The sequence below is a fragment of the Bradysia coprophila genome, unplaced genomic scaffold (assembly GCF_014529535.1).
Source record: "Bradysia coprophila strain Holo2 unplaced genomic scaffold, BU_Bcop_v1 contig_197, whole genome shotgun sequence".
In the NCBI taxonomy this organism is placed as follows: Eukaryota; Metazoa; Arthropoda; class Insecta; order Diptera; family Sciaridae; genus Bradysia; species Bradysia coprophila.
The window spans coordinates 293,619-313,464 of NW_023503460.1; the positions used below are offsets into that span (position 1 = coordinate 293,619).

General features: G+C 38.4%; 1 protein-coding gene across 2 annotated transcripts in view; it reads left to right on the forward strand.

The window, feature by feature from the left end:
- LOC119075295 overlaps nucleotides 1-19,846 on the forward strand; it is a 303,810-nt gene that overhangs the window by 227,647 nt on the left and 56,317 nt on the right. For both annotated transcript variants that reach the window (XM_037181706.1, XM_037181707.1), the window contains one exon: nucleotides 11,782-11,955. In XM_037181706.1, the coding sequence (XP_037037601.1) occupies nucleotides 11,782-11,955 (174 nt within the window). The remainder of the gene's footprint in view (nucleotides 1-11,781; nucleotides 11,956-19,846) is intronic.

The window sequence follows — 19,846 nt, forward strand, 5'->3', positions numbered from 1 at the left end:
CTAGTTTCGCCGAAGATGGTGAAAATAAAAATTTTCAAATATTGTACAATTCAAACAAATTTTGTAAAATCTATTCTCGGCGTTTATTAGAGCATGGAATGCTCTACCAATATCGCCATTCCAAGAGTTTCAAACTTTCTTCGTCTGAATGTGGTTCCTTATAGTACTCGAGTCCCTCAATAAGAATATTAAAAAAAATCAGAGGTGGTGTCGCGACTCTATTTAAATTTTGTTCAACCCCACCGTGAGAAGAAGAGGAAGATCAGGAAACCGATGACACGTCGAAATTGTTTCTTCAGGAAATCAGATTTGAAACGTTAAGACGGCATATCGCAGAAGTTTCGAAAAAAGTTCGAGACAATGGCATACAATCAATCACTTCAGTATATGCACAGGTTAAAGCAAAAAAAATCAACGAATTATGGAAACGAGTTGAGCTAGACGATGAAGAAATTCAAACGAAAGATTCTACAGAAATATATACTGAAACCTTTCTGAAGGTTGAAGGTGAAGTAGAAGAAATGTTGGTACTGCTACAGGGGCAGATGCAACGAGAAATGGATCATAAAGTTGAAGGATTGAAACTAAGCAGAGTTACAATTCCAAAATTCAATGGTGATTATTTCAAATGGGTGACATTCCGGGACTTGTTCAAAACAATGGTGTTGGAAAATGTGCAACTTTCGAACAGTCAACGAATGCAATTATTGAAAACAAACCTTACTGGGGAAGCTGAACGACTAATCGGAGATTTAACAGTTTCTGAAGTAAACATGCAGTGCGCCTGGGATAGGCTAGTACACAGGTTTGAAAACAAAAAGGTGGTTGTCTATAAGCTGTTAGGATAGGTAACAGCTCAGTCGATGCAAAAAGGGGACGCTAGATCCATTAAAACTATGCTAGATCTAACAGATCAAACGTTACTAGCTTTACAGAATTTGGATCGACCAATAGAACAATCGATTCTGGATCACAAGGATCAATGATGACAAAGCAAGCTGCAGAGAGGTTATTGCTACCTATTACATCCACTGGACGGAATATTACCGGATTGGGTGGCTCAGATGTAAATGATGTAAAGCGCATAACCTTTGAGCTATTTGCAAGATTTAGATCAAACTGGAGTTTGGAAATAGAATGCTACGTTTTAAAAAAATTGACGCATATGCTTCCGGACAATAACTACAATCCTGATGAATGGAATCATCTAAAAGGACTTACATGGGCAGATCCATATTTTTATAAGCGCGGAACAATCGATGTGCTCATTGGAATGGATGCATTGGTCGAAATAATGAGGACAGGTTTCATAAAGGGTCCTCAAGGACGACGATAAAAAATACTATTCAGTATTTCTACTCTGATCAAAGAGAAATTAAACGATGGACTTCATGTGATGGGAATATTTTTGGATAAAGAAGATGCTTTCAGCAATGTGAATCTGGAAACGTTTAAAAGCATCGCCGATAGACTCGGTATTCCTAAGCAGTACGTGTCCTGGATCTGAAGTGTTATCAGAACCGGCAGATAACAGTTGAGACGATAAAAGGAGAGAAAACGGCGATATCGAACGAGGGCATTCCAATGGGAGATGTTTTGAGTCCAACGATTTTCGTACTGTACACGGCAGGCATGTTCAGAATGGATGAAAGAGAAGCAGAAATTTTCCATTACGCTGACGATATTTGTATAGTAGCGTGGGGCGAAAAGCTGACAGATGTCGTCGAAACATTACAGAAAGCTACAGGGTACGTGGTGAACGTGATAGAATCACTGGGCATGCAAATCAGTGGTAAAAAGACGAAAGCCGTTTGGTTCAACGCACAGCGTAACGTGTTTGAACCGACGATTCTAGTGAATGACGAAGAGGTCAAGTTCGAGAAAGTAAATCTTAATCTCCAAATCTCCAAATTCACATTGGATAACTTGTTGCATCTGTGGAGAGGAGACTGAGCATATTAAAGATGGTAGCCGGAAGTAAGTGGGGAGGACATCCGAGTACCCTACTTACCATCTTGAAGTCAGTGATCAGGGGCAAAATTGACTACGGAAGCACGGTTTACGCGAATGCCAATCAGAAATGGCGGAACAAGCTTACGGTGGTGTACAACAAAGGCCTGAGAATATGCCTCCGAGCTTTGAAGACAACAACGGTTGAAGCGATGGAAGTAGAGGCGGGATCTATTCCTTTGAGGATCCGAAGGAATTACCTGACGAATAGAGAAGTGGTGAAAGCATACGAGAAGAATCTGCCGGTGACAAAAAGGTTAAATCAAATCAAGGATAGAACGGATGGTTATGGTCTGACGTACCTAGAAAAAGGTGCAATCGAGGTGTCCGAATGGATAAAGGAGGCTTGTCGATCGAAAGTGTGTGACTTTCCTGGGAACTTGACTGTAGTGAAAACGGTAAAAGGAGAATCCGGAATGAGCAAAAAGGATTTGAACAACAAACAATGGAAACACTTAGCCGACAACATGATTGTGGAAGAATATAGAGATTTTCAAAAAATTTACACGGATGCCTCGAAACTGGACAACGACAGAGTGGGGATAGGCATTACGGATTTGAGGAGAGTGAATTCAGTCTTGGGAAAGACTGTCGGACTTATTCCAAATTACAAATGCTGAATTGGTGGCGATACTAAAAGCGGTGCTGGCACTGAAGGAAATGGATCTAGAGAAAGGAGTGATTCTGACCGACTCACTCAATGGATGTGACTGGATCAACCGAGGCAATCGGGACAATTACCTAGTACACTTGATCAGAGAAGTGGTGAGCGAAATGGAAGGTAAAAGGATAGTTATACAATGGATCCCCAGTCACGTTGGAATCGAAGGAAATGAGGAAGCAGATGACTTTGCCAACAGGGGCGCTTGGCTCTCCACGATATCAGAGATAAAAATCACGTATTCCGACGTACTGAGTACGATCAAAAAAAAAGCGTTCGAAATATGGAATGAAGACTACAGATACTCAGCCACGCGTAAGGGACAGAAACATTTCGCAGTACAAGAGAAAGTGTCCAAGAAACCCTGGTTCTATGGTACGAATCTGAACGGGATGGAAGTGAAAATTCTGACGCGTCTTAGAGCGTTTCATGGACTTTGCGGAGTTAAGAAATTTTGGTTCAAATTGGAGGAAAGTGAACTATGTGACAGGTGTCAAGTGCGGAACGATTTAGAATACATAATGATGAAATGTGAAAAATACGAACGGGTTCGGACGAAGTACGATTTTAGTGAAAAGTTTGACAGTTTAGTCGATATGCTCAAAGTGATTGAAGTGGAAAAGTACAGATCGCTGGTTATGTTCTACCGAGAAGCACAGTTAGATTTCTAATTGTCGTTGATTTCAAGATAAACCCTGGCTTGCATACGGTCCAGTAGGACTTCGCTACAAAAGCAGAGACAACAACAACAACAACAAGTGGAAGATTTTCCAATTACTCGAAAATTGTTAGACCTCTGCCAGTCGGCCCGTAAAATATATTTTTAGACCCGTACGAAGTACTGGGGTCTTATAGGTTTACGCATACGTTTGTAACACGTCGAATTGGACTCCCTGAGTAAGGGGAAACCTATTGTGGTTGTCTAGAGATGCCAAATCCGCGAAAAAAAAATGTCCGTCTGTCCGTCTGTCCGTCTGCACGATAACTTGAGTAAAACGCATCCGATTTTGAAAATTCTTTTTTTTCTCGTTTGGTAATGTCAAAAGACAGGCTAAGTTCGAAGATGAGTGATTTTGGATCGACCCCTCCCGAGCTGTGGCCCAATAAGTGCTTTACGGTTTTTCGAAGATATCTCCGGACATTTAAACGTTAAACTTGTAAGTGATACGTCAAATAAAAGGTATTTACAATACCGATCGACAAAAAAAAAGTTTATGGAAATCGGATGACCGACTCGTGAGTTAGACCCCTTGGTGTGGAACAGGCACAGGGCGGCAAGCAGTTTTTGCTTGTAGGTCGACCACATTTGAACATATTTCGTCTGTTTTAGCTTTATTAGGTAGGTATTGACCGTACCAATCAGGGAAAAAAACATAGCTAACGCCGACCCGTACGAAACACCTATTCGTATCAAAAGCCTTTAATGTGAAACTCTTCATTTCTCTTACTTCATTTTCTTCTCTGCTGAAAAACTATTCTCCCTTTAAAATCACTTACATTATCCACTCTTTGCCTTGTTATCATATACAACTAAATTGCCGGAGGCAATATAGACAGCCCCGTACGAAGACAAATTTCATAAATTCCTATTTAAACAGCTATATACCGCTATATTTAACTATATTTCACTATAAATAAACATTTCACAGATAAATATATGCTATTATATAGCTCTATATGCCTGTATATAGCTCAATATAGCTGTATATAGGTATATATAGATGTCCGTATATGGAATCCCTGAAACCCCACACACATAACAAATTATTTCCATGTTAACAGAAACTCTCTAAGTATCATTTTTCCCAAGATGTTTCTATTTTACTAAAATCCAATATGGCCGCCGGCAGCCATTTTGTTAGGAGACCGAAAATAGTACCGACGCTTTACATTCGTTAATACCTTTCAAACAAAAAAAAATTCATGAAATTCGGTCAAAATTTACTCGAGATATTGTCAAAATACACCACGTTCACTGTACTTCCGAGTAGCCAGATAAGAGCTCACTCCAAGAGACCTAGCTCACGCTCCGGAGAACATAATTTCAGAAAAAAAAATTTCCCTGATTGGTACGGTCAATACCTATCTAATAAAGCTAAAACAGACGAAATATGTTCAAATGTGGTCGACCTACAAGCAAAAACTGCTTGCCACCCTGTGCCTGTTCCACACCAAGGGGTCTAACTCACGAGTCGGTCATCCGATTTCCATAAACTTTTTTTTTGTCGATCGGTATTGTAAATACCTTTTATTTGACGTATCACTTACAAGTTTAACGTTTAAATGTCCGGATATATCTTCGAAAAACCGTAAAGCACTTATTGGGCCACAGCTCGGGAGGGGTCGATCCAAAATCACTCATCTTCGAACTTAGCCTGTCTTTTGACATTACCAAACGGGAAAAAAAAGAATTTTCAAAATCGGATGCGTTTTACTTAAGTTATCGTGCAGACAGACAGACGGACAGACGGACATTTTTTTTTTCGCGGATTTGGCATCTCTAGACAACCACAATAGGTTTCCCCTTACTCAGGGAGTCCAATTCGACGTGTTACAAACGTATGCGTAAACCTATAAGACCCCAGTACTTCGTACGGGTCTAAAAATTTATGAAATTATGTTCTCCGGAGCGTGAGCTAGGTCTCTTGGAGTGAGCTCTTATCTGGCTACTCGGAAGTACAGTGAACGTGGTGTATTTTGACAATATCTCGAGTAAATTTTGACCGAATTTCATGAATTTTTTTTTTGTTTGAAAGGTATTAACGAATGTAAAGCGTCGGTACTATTTCCGGTCTCCTAACAAAATGGCTGCCGGCGGCCATATTGGATTTTAGTAAAATAGAAATATCTTGGGAAAAATGATACTTAGAGAGTTTCTGATAACATGGAAATAATTTGTTATGTGTGTGGGGTTTCAGGGATTCCATATACGGACATCTATATATACCTATATACAGCTATATTGAGCTATATACAGGCATATAGAGCTATATAATAGCATATATTTATCTGTGAAATGTTTATTTATAGTGAAATATAGTTAAATATAGCGGTATATAGCTGTTTAAATAGGAATTTATGAAATTTGTCTTCGTACGGGGCTGTCTATATTGCCTCCGGCAATTTAGTTGTATATGATAACAAGGCAAAGAGTGGATAATGTAAGTGATTTTAAAGGGAGAATAGTTTTTCAGCAGAGAAGAAAATGAAGTAAGAGAAATGAAGAGTTTCACATTAAAGGCTTTTGATACGAATAGGTGTTTCATACGGGTCGGCGTTAGCTATGTTTTTACATTTAGATGTAGAAAAAGAGCGAAACGCGTTTGATAATAATCGAAACAAAACGAGTCAGACAAAAACGAAAAGCATAAGAAAAATGGCGTCAAATTTGTCCAAAATTCACTGCATCTAGGCTGAAATAGCACAGGAAACTTTAAAGTTAAAAGTCGCCGAAAAGTTAATTGATGATGGTAAAAACACTTTGTCAGCTGTAGTTAGCGAACGTAAATTAGATAAGTCATCAGTGGCTGAGGCACAGATGATGTTAAATGCAGGCATTACAAGAAGCAAGTAGATAAAATCAAAATTAGAAGATTTTGGTCCATGTAAACAAAAACAAAGTCAGTTAATTTTATAATCAGGAGTAGATAAAAATGGCAACAGTGGCACTAATTTTGTTTACATGGACCAGCTGGTCAAACAGCTGAAATGAAATAGAGCCCAAAATTGAAAGTCGGCCACTGGAAGGCTTGGTTTTTTTAAACTCTAACTATGTGAACTTTGAGTACAATAAACTTTTAAATAGCCAAAAATTTGGCTGTTTTTACATCCTTACTGATATATTTGTCTTAACTCATCTATAGTAAAAAAATCTCGGGAACAATCTTTGATAAAATATTTGTGAAAAATTCGTTAAATATTTTCCAAAGAATATTTCCTGAGAAACACCAAAAAATCTACTTCATAAATCCTTAATATGACTTTGGAAAGTTAACAAAACTTCGAATTTATCAAATTTAATCAAAAATCTCATATTCCTGAAATGCTCCTTAAATTTTCGAAATATCCTCCTTTATTCCTTAAAAAGGAGGCCGAATTGTGAGTGAGCACCCTGAAATCCGTGCAGTCAAAAAATTGTTATTTGTCATTGGACCTATCAAACTTACCCTATCTATATGTGTTTGCGATTGTTGCTATTTCGTTTTCGTCTGCAAAAGTTGATTTAAATTTTTTTGGGGGGTAAAAAATTTCTCTTTTTTGCCCAAGGCATGAAATAAAAATACATTTGATTAAAAGTCGATATGTTAACTCATTGGTAAAAGTGGTGTTGTTTTAGTGTGGTGACTTTTTCATTGTGATCTCACGGACACAAAAAAGAATTTATGTTTACCAGTCCAACATTAATTTTCACATGTTCAACTCGCTTTTCTTTTTCACATGAAAATTGTAACGGTTCTTTGATGTGTGTGTGTGACGAGTACCAATCGATAAACGCTGATCGTCAGCCAACCCCAACACATTCATAGACATGGTGCTTTCGAAATCACTTTTATCTTAAACACTTTCTTGTAAAACTGTAATCTGGAATTTATTTTGTGAACTTGGGAACTCACTCGTGTGTTTTTAACCAACTCGGTTTGAGTTCGGTTCGTATCACAAATTGATCCTTCATGCAATGAATTACTTCCACCGCAGCGCATCCAATATAATCTACTATTTCATCCGATTGCTAAACTGTGTCACAGCTTCAAACTTTATGATGGGCTGTTCCGAAACATTCGCTTTAATGAAAATTGTCAGCTGCTTGTCAGACAAAACATACGCAAATTATTTGAAAACTGACGCGTCAGCAACGCCTTCGAAGAATCTCGAGCCTGTATTTTATAGAACGTAACACTGAATTATATGTTTTTTTTTGATACCAACATTGAAAAATGATACTTTCGCCCCGCATATGAGGGGCGAAAGTAAAACAAGAATAGACCGGCTGAAGCCTGGTGAGGTCTTTTTCATTTTTTTTCAATTTCTGTTTACTACTAGCTTGGTACTCATTCAAGTACCACTTTGGTATTCAACTACCAAATTTTGGAATTATGAATAGGCAAGCAAGCCGATTAATTTCATCAGTCGGTGTGCAGCTCTCAAACAGTAAACATATCTACAACATCCGTATTAGTAAACTACCATGTTGGTAGTCAACTACCACTTTGGTAGTCAACTACCACTTTGGTAGTCAGTCAACTACCACTTTGGTAGTCAGTCAACTACCACTTTGGTAGTCAGTCAACTACCACTTTGGTAGTCAGTCAACTACCACTTTGGTAGTCAGTCAACTACCACTTTGGTAGTCATTCAACTACCACTTTGGTAGTCAGTCAACTACCACTTTGGTAGTCAGTCAACTACCACTTTGGTAGTCAGTCAACTACCACTTTGGTAGTCAGTCAACTACCACTTTGGTAGTCAGTCAACTACCACTTTGGTAGTCAGTCAACTACCACTTTGGTAGTCAGTCAACTACCACTTTGGTAGTCAGTCAACTACCACTTTGGTAGTCAGTCAACTACCACTTTGGTAGTCAGTCAACTACCACTTTGGTAGTCAGTCAACTACCACTTTGGTAGTCAGTCAACTACCACTTTGGTAGTCAGTCAACTACCACTTTGGTAGTCAGTCAACTACCACTTTGGTAGTCAACTACCAAATACTCGATTTATAAATAGACCAGCAGGCCGAATAATTTCGTCAGTCGGTGTGCGTCTCTCGAGTAAGAAACATCTTTGCTGCTATATAGTTTGGGGGTCTAACTACCAACAACTACCAAATTGCAATGTCTGCTATGAGCGATTGGTTACCAGATAACAAATAATAATTGATTTGCCTGGTGTTGGTTTGCTCATAGTAGCATTGCAATTTACCACCGAGGTAGTCAACTACCAAATATTTGAGTTATAAAAAGGCAAGCAGGCCGAATAATTTCGTCAGTCGGTGTGCGTCTCTCGAGTAAGAAACATCTTTGCTGCTAAATATTTTGGGGGTCCAACTACCAACAACTACCAAACTTTCAAATTGCAATGTCTGCTATGAGCGATTGGTTACCAGATAACAAATAATAATTGATTTGCCTGGTGTTGGTTTGTTCATAGTAGCATTGCAATTTTAACTTTTATCAATCACATTTTATTTGTGACACAGACGGACGGACGGACGGACGGACAGACGGACGGACGGACGGACGGACAGACGGACAGACGGACGGACGGACGGACGGACGGACAGACGGACGGACGGACGGACGGACGGACAGACGGACGGACGGACGGACGGACGGACGGACGGACGGACGGACGGACGGACGGACAGATGAAGTGCCCACAATAGGTCTTTTTTTCCTATGGAAAAAAGACCTAAAAATGCATCCCACGGGGAGAAAGTACTTAACGAAGAGCGAACGCAACTGAACGAACAGCGAAAGTGACTGACGTCACAGAAAATGAGAGAAATGAGTTGAGTTGTCAACAAAATCCGCTCATATTATGCAGAATACTTTGATCAAAATTGTAAAACACTATGCGCCAGTGTTCTTATTGAAATTAGCATACAAAGTTGACACTTATTGTTACTGAATGATTTGTTAGTTATATCTTAATTTTTGTGTGTGTTATTGTTGTGATGGCTAAATTATTAAATTTTTCATATACCAGGGGGCTGCCGCCCCCTGGACCCCCACATTTTCTGGCTCAATGCCTTCATATTTCAACATTTTGTTCTGCTGTTTGCGATACGTATCAACTTTCGATGTTGGTATAAAAAACAAGGCATCAGAACAGTCGGAGCGTTTGCTACGACTGAGCCCCGTACGACCCGTAAACCTATTTAGCCCGAAACCATTATACGTCCATAGCCCTAATAAGCCCGTAACCCTTATTCGTCCGATATCAAAATGCTTCCGTAACCTTATTGCGTACTTGACATCATTGTCTATTTTTGCAAATTGTAAACTGTAAGCGTTCATCTTTAAAATTGCGCTTAGCGCAATTACAAAAGCCCGTACGAAGTACTTCTCAAGTATAAAACAAAAGTTTACGATGTAATCTTAGGAATCCGAATTTACAACTTTTTTTATCCCAATTTTCTTTCGGTATTGAATTATCTGTCAAACGAAACAAAAAGTAGCAAAATCTGATGAAATATACTCGATTTATGTGCAAAAAATACTTAGGGCCGAGCAGCGGCCTTAGTTCAAGGGCCCAAATTTGAAACTTTTTTCGCCACGTTCTTTTCTGTATTATATTACCTTCCATAGAAAACTAAATCTAGCAAAATCGGATGAGATTTACTCGATTTATGTGCAAAAAACACTTAGGGCCAAGTAGTGGCCTTAGTCCAAGGGACCCAATTTGAAACTTTTTTCGCCACGTTCTTTTCGGTATTCAATTATCTCTCAAACGAAACGAAACAAAAACTAACAAAATCGGATGAGATTTACTCGATTTATGTGCAAAAAACACTTAGGGCCGAGTAGCGGCCTTAGTCCAAGGGCCCAAATTTGAAACTTTTTTTGCCATCATTCTATTCGGCATTCAATTATCTCTCAAATGAAACAAAAACTAGCAAAATCGGATGAGATTTATTCGATTTATGTGCAAAAACTACTTAGGGCCGAGTAGCGGCCTTAGTCCAAGGGCCCAAATTTGAAACTTTTTTCGCAACGTTCTTTTCGGTATTCAATTACCTTTCATAAAAAACTAAATCTAGCAAAATCGGATGAGATTTACTCGATTTATGTGCAAAAAACCCTTAGGGCCGAGTAGCGGCCTTAGTCCAAGGACCCAAATTTGAAACTTTTTTTGCCATCATTCTATTCGGCATTCAATTATCTCTCAAATGAAACAAAAACTAGCAAAATCGGATGAGATTTATTCGATTTATGTGCAAAAACGACTTAGGGCCGAGTAGCGGCCTTAGTCCAAGGGCCCGAATTTGAAACTTTTTTCCCCACGTTCTTTTCGGTATTCAATTACCTTTCATAAAAAACTAAATCTAGCAAAATCGGATGAGATTTACTCGATTTATGTGCAAAAAACAGTTAGGGCCGAGTAACGACCTTTGAGCCATCCCAACAAGCCTACATTGCATCTTACCCAAAAACAATGTTCAGCAACTTTGTTCTACTCGTCAATACCTTTCATTTGATATATCACAAGCAGGTATTGCGTGCGTATTTCGGTAGATATCGGCGAAAGAATGAAAAACACCTATAGGGCCCTAGCTCTGGAAGGGCCGGCCCTACCATGCCCATTTTCGAACTTGACCTTACTTTTGTCCATACCAATCGGGGAAAAAAAGAATTTTGAAAAAAGGTTGTGATTTACTCTAGCTAGAGGGGTCACGGACGGACGGACGGACGGACGGACGGACGGACATTTTTTTTATTGCGGATTTGTCATCTATGAACATAACCAAATGCTTTGCCCTTACTGGCTGCTTCCAATTCGACATGTTACAAACGGCATATTAATCTTATAAGCCCCCAGTACTTCGTACGGGGCTAAAAATAGTATGAACGACTCGGGGCAAAAGTAAAAAAATTCAACCTGTGCGATTGAGGCCCTTGCCTTCGGCGCGGGCATCAACTCTCGCACACGGTTGAATTTTTTTACTTTCGCCCCTTGTCATTCAATGTACTATTTCATGTATCGGGGCCGAAAATGAGGGAGTTTCGAGATTTTTCTCTGGTTTTCGACCCCTTACATGAAAAATTTTTTGAGTATCTGTTTTGGACGTTTGATTTTAGGCACTTTCGCATGTAGCCCTCACTTCGTTCGGGCTACAACTCGCGAAATTGCGTAAAATCAAACGTCCAAAACAGATACACAAATAACTATTGGTGGATGGCTAATTGGTACGCAGAATAAAAGTCCTCACTCACAGACAAATAACACCACATTGAAACGGAGAGAACATAAAAAGAAAATAAAACTTTTGTATAAATTATTCAAACGATAAATCAAAGAATGACGTAAAATATTCATAATACACAAACAACATTTTATTCCCGAAAAATACCATCCAGGAACAGCTAAATAAATTTTATTTACATTTTCCAGGTCATACTGTGAACGAGAATTTCGTGATTGTCGTCTGCAGACGTGCTACGTTCAATCACCAGCCTATCCAGGATTATACCCGAGAGCATTAAATTGCCGCTACCGACTTCATACGCGGCAACCATTTATCAAACTTTACTTGCAGAATGAACATTTTTCCGTTGATGGTCAAAGGTGAACTTTTTTTCTTCAACTTTTTTCTTTCTTCGATTTCTTTTCTAAATTTGTATTTTTTTAATATTTTTTTTCTAATTTAGTAATTATTATTATTAGTAATAGTAATTTAGTCATAAGTAGTCTGTGTCATTTTTTATATATACACGCTCTGAATTTTGAAAACCGACACATTTTCTGTTTTGTGCCTACTGCCTTTTTCTGAATTTTACATACATTTTTATATGGAGAAATAAAAAAACTCAAGTACAACACAGAAACATATCGCTCGGTGTCTTAAAACACTTTTATGTGACTAATTATGACACTATTCGAGAAAAAAAAATTAACTCATAAGTTACCGACACCGTTCCGGCGCCCGGCTCGCATTGCGGCCCTCCGCTTCGCTCCGGGGCAATGGGCCGGATCGCTCGGCGTGTTAAAACGCTGTTTATGTACAATGAAAATTCGTAAAGGGATTACTTCCTTATGGTTGGTATTCAATACAGAAATATTATTACAACAAGACTATTCAACAACCAAAAAGTTACTGCCAAAAAGATACCGCCAAATCGCTTATTATCGACTTTCTGTATAGAGACGATAGAATTTGCACTTCATGTATAGCTATAGAGACGATAGAATTTGGTTTTTGGCCTTATGAAGAAACGTTGACTTCCCGAAGAAACGATGAGAAGAAATGGTGAGTTCCTGAAAAAACGATTAGAACCTTCCGTCGCCGTTTCTTCAGGAACTTGTTATTTCTTATGAATTCACCGTTTCTTCTCGTCGTTTCTTCTCGTCGTTTCTTCAGGAAGTCATCGTTTTCGCAGAAAGTCACCGCTTTTTACATAAAACGGCGACATCCTGAATAAACTGTGACTTTCTGAAGAAACGACGAGAAGAAACGGCGAGTTCCTGAAGAAACGGTGACTTCCTGAAGAAACAGCGACTTCCTGAAGAAACGGCGACTACTCGCCGTTTCTTCAGGAAGTCGCCGATACTCATGTCGTCGAAATTTCAGGACAATTGAAAGTTGAGGTTGATGAAATTTGACATTTCGAAATGACCTTGGAACAAACCTATCAGTCGTATTTCAATTTTGACAGGTCTTACATTCAAAAGTGACGAGTATGCTCATAAAAAACATAGCTAACGCCGACCCGTACGAAACACCTATTCGTATCAAAAGCCTATATTGTAAAACTCTTCATTTCTCTTACTTCATTTTCTTCTCTGCTGAAAAGCTATTCGCGCTATTCACTTGCATTATCCATTCTTTGTCTTGCTATCATCAACAAATAAATTGCCGGAGGCAATATAGAGTAAACAGCCTCGATGAAGCGGGTAACAGTGGCAGAGACAGAAATATGCGACATGAGAAAATGCGACAAAGTGGATCTGTCGTAACATTTGGATTTTTTTAGCGCAACATTTTTGAATGTTAATTTTCAAGAATTCGATTTGAATTGATTGAACACAAGAAATAATAAATATTTTCATAATTAATGCTCGCAACAGGTCAAACCTGGCCTGAAACAAGAAAGTCTAATTAAAATCATGTTGGGTTGAGGCTTTTAATTGATTGATCACAGGAATTTAATCAGAGAAAATCTCTTCACATAAACTGAATCAGAAAAAATCTCAGATCTAGAATCTAGACCGACGGGATCATATGAAATGAATCAGGTCGTTGGAGTGCTTTCCTAGGTTCATATCTCAACGTAACAATTTCTTTGGATCTATTCACATAAAACCAATTTTAATGTTTATGAGAACGAGAACATTGGCCATGGAATTTTTCGTTTTTGAAAACATTGAACACCGATTTTATTATTTATGAGAACACTGTCACGGGTGGCACATTATTAATCAATTATTAATATAATAAAATCATAATTTTGCACACTTTTTCACACACAAAACGAAAAATCATCACAATCAACCACATCAAAACAAAAAAATCTAATTTAGAATTTTCACAACTGTCACTTTTTCGTTGAACCACTTTGTCGCAATATGACGCAACGACAAAACGACTCTGCCACTGTTACCCGCTTCATCGAGGCTGTTTAATATAGAGGTGAGTGGGCTGCCTATAAAAGTGGGCTGCCCACGCCCATGGGCATGGCCACGGGACATGGGCATGGGCACTTTACAATTTCGTGGGCATAGGGCGCCGCATGGGCACTTTTCAAAAATGTGTGATCCCACAAACTTAAGTCTTAAGTGCAGTCTAGACTTTCCGTACGATGTAATATTCATTCAAGGAATTTTAAAACAGCTATCGCACATAAAATCGTGTTTCCAACTGTGCTGTCAACATCGGTTTCGCCTCAGATTGACAATTTTCACATTTTTAGCGAAAATTTCCTATGTGGGCCTTGGGCATGGGCTGGGCAGTGGGCATGCTTTTTAAGATTCTTGGGCATGGGCTGCGCCGTGGGCATGCTTTTTTTAAATTATTGGGCTTTGGGCAGGGCGTGCATAAAAATTAGGTATGCCCACTCACCTCTAAGGCAATATAGACAGCCCCGTACGAAGTCAACTTTCATAAATTCCTATTTAAACAGCTATATACCGTTATACTTACATATTTTTCACTATAAATAAACATTCCACAAATGAATTTGCTATTATATAGCTCTACATGCCTGTATATTGTTCAATATAGCTGTATATAGATATATATAGAAGTCCACATATGGGGTTCCTAAAACCCCCCACACGTAACTAATTACTTCTCTGTTAACAGAAACTCTCTAAGTACCATTTTTCCCAAGATATTTCAATTTTACTAAAATCCAATATGGCCGCCGGAAGCCATTTTGTTAGGAGACCTATTGACGATTCACATTTATTAATACCTTTAAAACAAAAAAAATTCATGAAATACGGTCAAAATTTACTCGAGATATTGACAAAATACTCCACGTTCACTGTACGGCCGAGTAAGAGCTCACTCCAAGAGACCTAGCTTACGCTCCGGGGAACATAATTTCATAAACTTTTTTTCCCTGATTGGTACGGTCAATACCTATCCAATAAAGCTAAAACAGACGAAATATGTTCAAATTTGGCCGACCTACAAGCAAAAACTGCTTGCCGCCCTGTGCCTGTTTCACACAAAGGGCTCTAACTCACGAGTCGGTCATCCGATTTCCATAAACTTTTTTTTGTCGATCGGTATTGTAAATACCTTTTATTTGACGTATCACTTACAAGTGTAACGTTTAATTGTCCGATCGACGAAAAAAAAAGTTTATGAAAATTGGATGACCGACTCGTGAGTTAGACCCCTTGGTGTGAACCAGGTACAGGGCGGCAAGCCGTTTTTGCTTGTAGGCTGGCCAAATTTGAACGGATTTAGATAGATTTTGCTTTATTAGATAGGTATTGACCGTACCAATCCGGGGGAAAAAAGTTTATGAAATTCGGTTTACCGGAGCGTGAGCTGGGTCTCTTGGAGTGAGCTTATATGTGGCTACTCGGCCGTACAGTGAAGGTGGTGGTTTTTTGTTAATATCTCGAGTAAAATTTGACCGAATTTCATGAATTTTTTTTTGTTTGAAAGATACTAACGAATGTAAAGCAGCCGTACTATTCCACCTCCTAACAAAATGGCCGTCGACCGCCATTTTGGATTTTTGTAAAAACAATATAAATCGATGAAATTGATAATTACAAAGTCACTGATCAGTGAGAAGTGTAGTTTGTGTTACATTTGAAAGGAACGTCGTACGGGGCTTCGTAATTGCGCTATGCCCAATTTTTAAGACGTACACATTTCATAAGAATTTTACTTTACCGACGTTTACGGCCGCAGTAGACTTACGGTAAGAGTAGGGCGACGGACGAACTAGGGTCACGTGCGCAATGGATGTACGGGTTTGTACGGGGCTCAGTCGCAGCAAACGCTCCGACTGTTCTGACGGCTCGTTTTTGTATGGAACACCTGTCATTCATCCCTCCAGACTATCTAGTGTTTTTTCGAACTTAAAATGTCTATAAGTTCTTTTCTTTGAATTTCTTGAACCTCTGACAGTCTTAATTCGATACGTTGGAAAGTCACGTCTACGTCTGTTCTTTTTACCTCGATTAGCCTCGGAGGGCTCTCGAGCTCTCCATAACCTACCTGCAACAATCTAGTTTTATTTTATGGATTTTTATTGCTAGTTTTCCATATTTTGTTAAGAATTAGCCCGCCTTTGTTTGTTTATGTAATTTACATAAAATCTAGTAACCAGCGTTTGGAAATTAGTATGCTCTGCTATTGCGAAAAAATAGTCAATCAAATTGTAATATTGGAGAAGACGTTTCATATTAAAATTCTATATATTTTTAGACCCGTACGAAGTACTGGGGTCTTATAGGTTTACGCATACGTTTGTAACACGCCGAATTGGACTCCCTGAGTAAGGCGAAGCCTATTGTGGCTGTCTAGAGATGCCAAATCAGTGAAAAAAAAAGTCCGTCTGTCTGTCTGACCGTCCGTCTGTCCGTTCTCTAACTTGAGTAAAACGCATCCGATGTAAAAAATTCTTTTTTTCCCGTTTGGTAATGTCAAAAGACAGGCTAAGTTCGAAGATGGGTGATTTTGGATCGACCTCTCCGGAGCTGGGGCCAAATAAGTGCCTAAGTGTTTTTCGACGATATCTCCAGGCATTTAAGCACTACACTTGTCAGTGATACGTTAAATAAGAGGTATTTACAATACCGATCGACAAAAAAAAAGTTTATGGAAATCGGATGACCGACTCGTGAGTTAGACCCCTTGGTGTGAAACCCTGTTTGAAACAGGCACAGGGCGGCAAGCAGTTTTTGCTTGTAGGTCGGCCACATTTGAACATATTTCGTCTGTTTCAGCTTTATTAGATTGGTATTGACCGTACTAATCAGGGAAAAAAAGTTTTTGAAATTATGTTCACCTGAGCGTGAGCTATGTCTCTTGGAGTGAGCTCTTATCAGGTTACTCGGCAGTACAGTGAACGTGGAGTATTTTGTCAATATCTCGAGTAAATTTTGGCCGAATTTCATGATTTTTTTTTGTTTAAAAGATATTAACGAATGTAAAGCGTCGGTAAAATTTCCGGTCTCCTAACAAAAAGGCTGCCGGTGGCCATATTGGATTTTAATAAAAGTGATATATCTTGGGAAAAATGGTACCTAGAGATTTTCTGTTAACATGGAAATAATTTGTTATGTGTGTGGGGTGTTTCAGGCATTCCATATATGGACATATATATATATCTATATTCACCTATATTGAGCTATATACAGGCATATAGAGCTACATAATAGCATATTCATCTGTGAAATGTTTAATAAACATTATGTTTATTTATAGGAAAATATAGGTAAATATAGCGGTATATAGCTGTTTAAATAGGAATTTATGAAAGTTGACTTCGTACGGGGCTGTCTATATTGCCTCCGGCAATTTATTTGTATATGATAACAAGGCAAAGAAAGATAATGTAAGTGATTTTAAAGGGCGAATAGCTTTTCAGTAGAGAATGAAGTAAAAGAAATGAGGAGTTTCACAGTAAAGGCTTTTGATACGAATAGGTGTTTCGTACGGGTCGGCGTTAGCTATGTTTATCTCTCTGGTTTGTCTATTGCTCCCTGGAATCCAGAAAACCAACAGCCTTGAGCCTCGCATAATAAACATCAAAACTTAATCGTTCTAATAGTAGGGATAAGGAATAGTTCAAATTCAGGTCAAGCAAAAAAGTAACGCCTTATTCGTCACAAACAGATAATTCTATAAAAGTCTTCAGTCTCGTCACTATTAAAGCTCCCAAATTAAACTTTTCTGCAGCGTAGTTCACGCAAACTAATTAGTTTGCCAATCAATAAACTTTTTACTTCAAGTCTAATTCAACAACAAAACTTTGTTTGTAAAAATAATTTGAAAGAAGTTTAACACAGCTTGCTGATGGCATTAAAATTCATATAATGAAATGCGAATTATATATAATGAACCTATTGTATTTGGAACAATTTCGAACATTCCAACTTAAATACTTTCCCACAAACCGCAACAACAATAATAGACTCGTAAATTTACTATAGAAAGAAAACTAATTCCATTTTAAAACACCTTTCGTCTTAATTGCAACAAAAAAGCTCTGTCTCACAAAAAACATGGACCATCATAAATGTTTCGAATGAAGAGATAATGTTGTGTTCGTAGAACACGATTTTCGACAATAACGCAACTCATTTTGCATTACTAATACATGTTAGAAGCAGATTAACTTTATTGTCAAAAAAGAAAACTTTTTTAACTCGTTTTTGTTATAGAGTTTGTCAAGGAAATAGAGACGAAAATTAGGCAAACGAACGAAAAGAACCAACATTTGCGTTCGTATGCATGCACAAAATTATCAATTGTCATAATCCCCACCATCTCATACCAAATGTAGTGTAAATGAAGAATCGAAAACATAGCTAACGCCGACCCGTACGAAACACCTATTTGTATCAAAAGACTTTACTGTGAAACTCTTCATTTCTTTTACTTCATTCTCTACTGAAAAGCTATTCGCGCTTTAAAATCACTTGTATTATCCACTCTTTGCATTGTTATCATATACAAACAAATTGCCGGAGGCAATATAGACAGCCCCGTACGAAGTCAACTTTCATAAATTCCTATTTAAACAGCTATATACCGCTATATTTACCTATATTTTCTTATAAATAAACATTTCACAGATGAATATGCTGCTATATAGCTCTATATGCCTGTATATAGCTCAATATAGGTGAATATAGATATATATATAGATGTCCATATATGGAATGCCTGAAACACTTCACACACATAACAAATTATTTCCATGTTAACAGAAACTCTCTAAGTACCATTTTTCCCAAGATATATCACTTTTATTAAAATCCAATATGGCCACCGGCAGCCATTTTGTTAGGAGACCGGAAATTTTACCGAAGCTTTACATTCGTTAATACCTTTCAAACAAAAAAAAATCATGAAATTCGGTCAAAATTTACTCGAAATATTGACAAAATACTCCACGTTCACTGTACGGCCGAGTAGCCAGATAAGAGCTCACTCCAAGAGACCTAGCTCACGCTCCGGAGAACATAATTTCATAAAAAAAAATTTCCCTGATTGGTACGGTCAATACCTATCTAATAAAGCTAAAACAGACGAAATATGTTCAAATGTGGTCGACCTACAAGCAAAAACTGCTTGCCGCCCTGTGCCTGTTCCACACCAAGGGGTCTAACTCACGAGTCGGTCATCCGATTTCCATAAACTTTTTTTTTGTCGATCGGTATTGTAAATACCTTTTATTTGACGTATCACTAACAAGTGTAACGTTTAAATGTCCGGAGATATCTTCGAAAAACCGTAAAACACTTATTGGGCCACAGCTCGGGAGGGGTCGATCCAAAATCACTCATCTTCGAACTTAGCCTGTCTTTTCACATTACCAAACGGGAAAAAAAAAGAATTTTCAAAATCGGATGCGTTTTACTCAAGTTATCGTGCAGACAGACGGACAGACGGATAGACGGACATTTTTTAGACCCGTACGAAGTACTGGGGTCTTATAGGTTTAGGCATACGTTTGTAACACGTCGAATTGGACTCCCTGAGTAAGGGGAAACCTATTGTGGTTGTCTAGAGATGCCAAATCCGCGAAAAAAAATGTCCGTCTGTCCGTCTGTCTGTCTGCACGGTAACTTGAGTAAAACGCATCCGATTTTAAAAATTCTTTTTCTTCCCGTTTGGTAATGTCAAAAGACAGGCTAAGTTCGAAGATGAGTGATTTTGGATCGACCCCTCCCGAGCTGTGGCCCAATAAGTGCTTTACGGTTTTTCGAAGATATCTCCGGACATTTAAACGCTATACTCGTAAATGATACATCGAATGAAAGA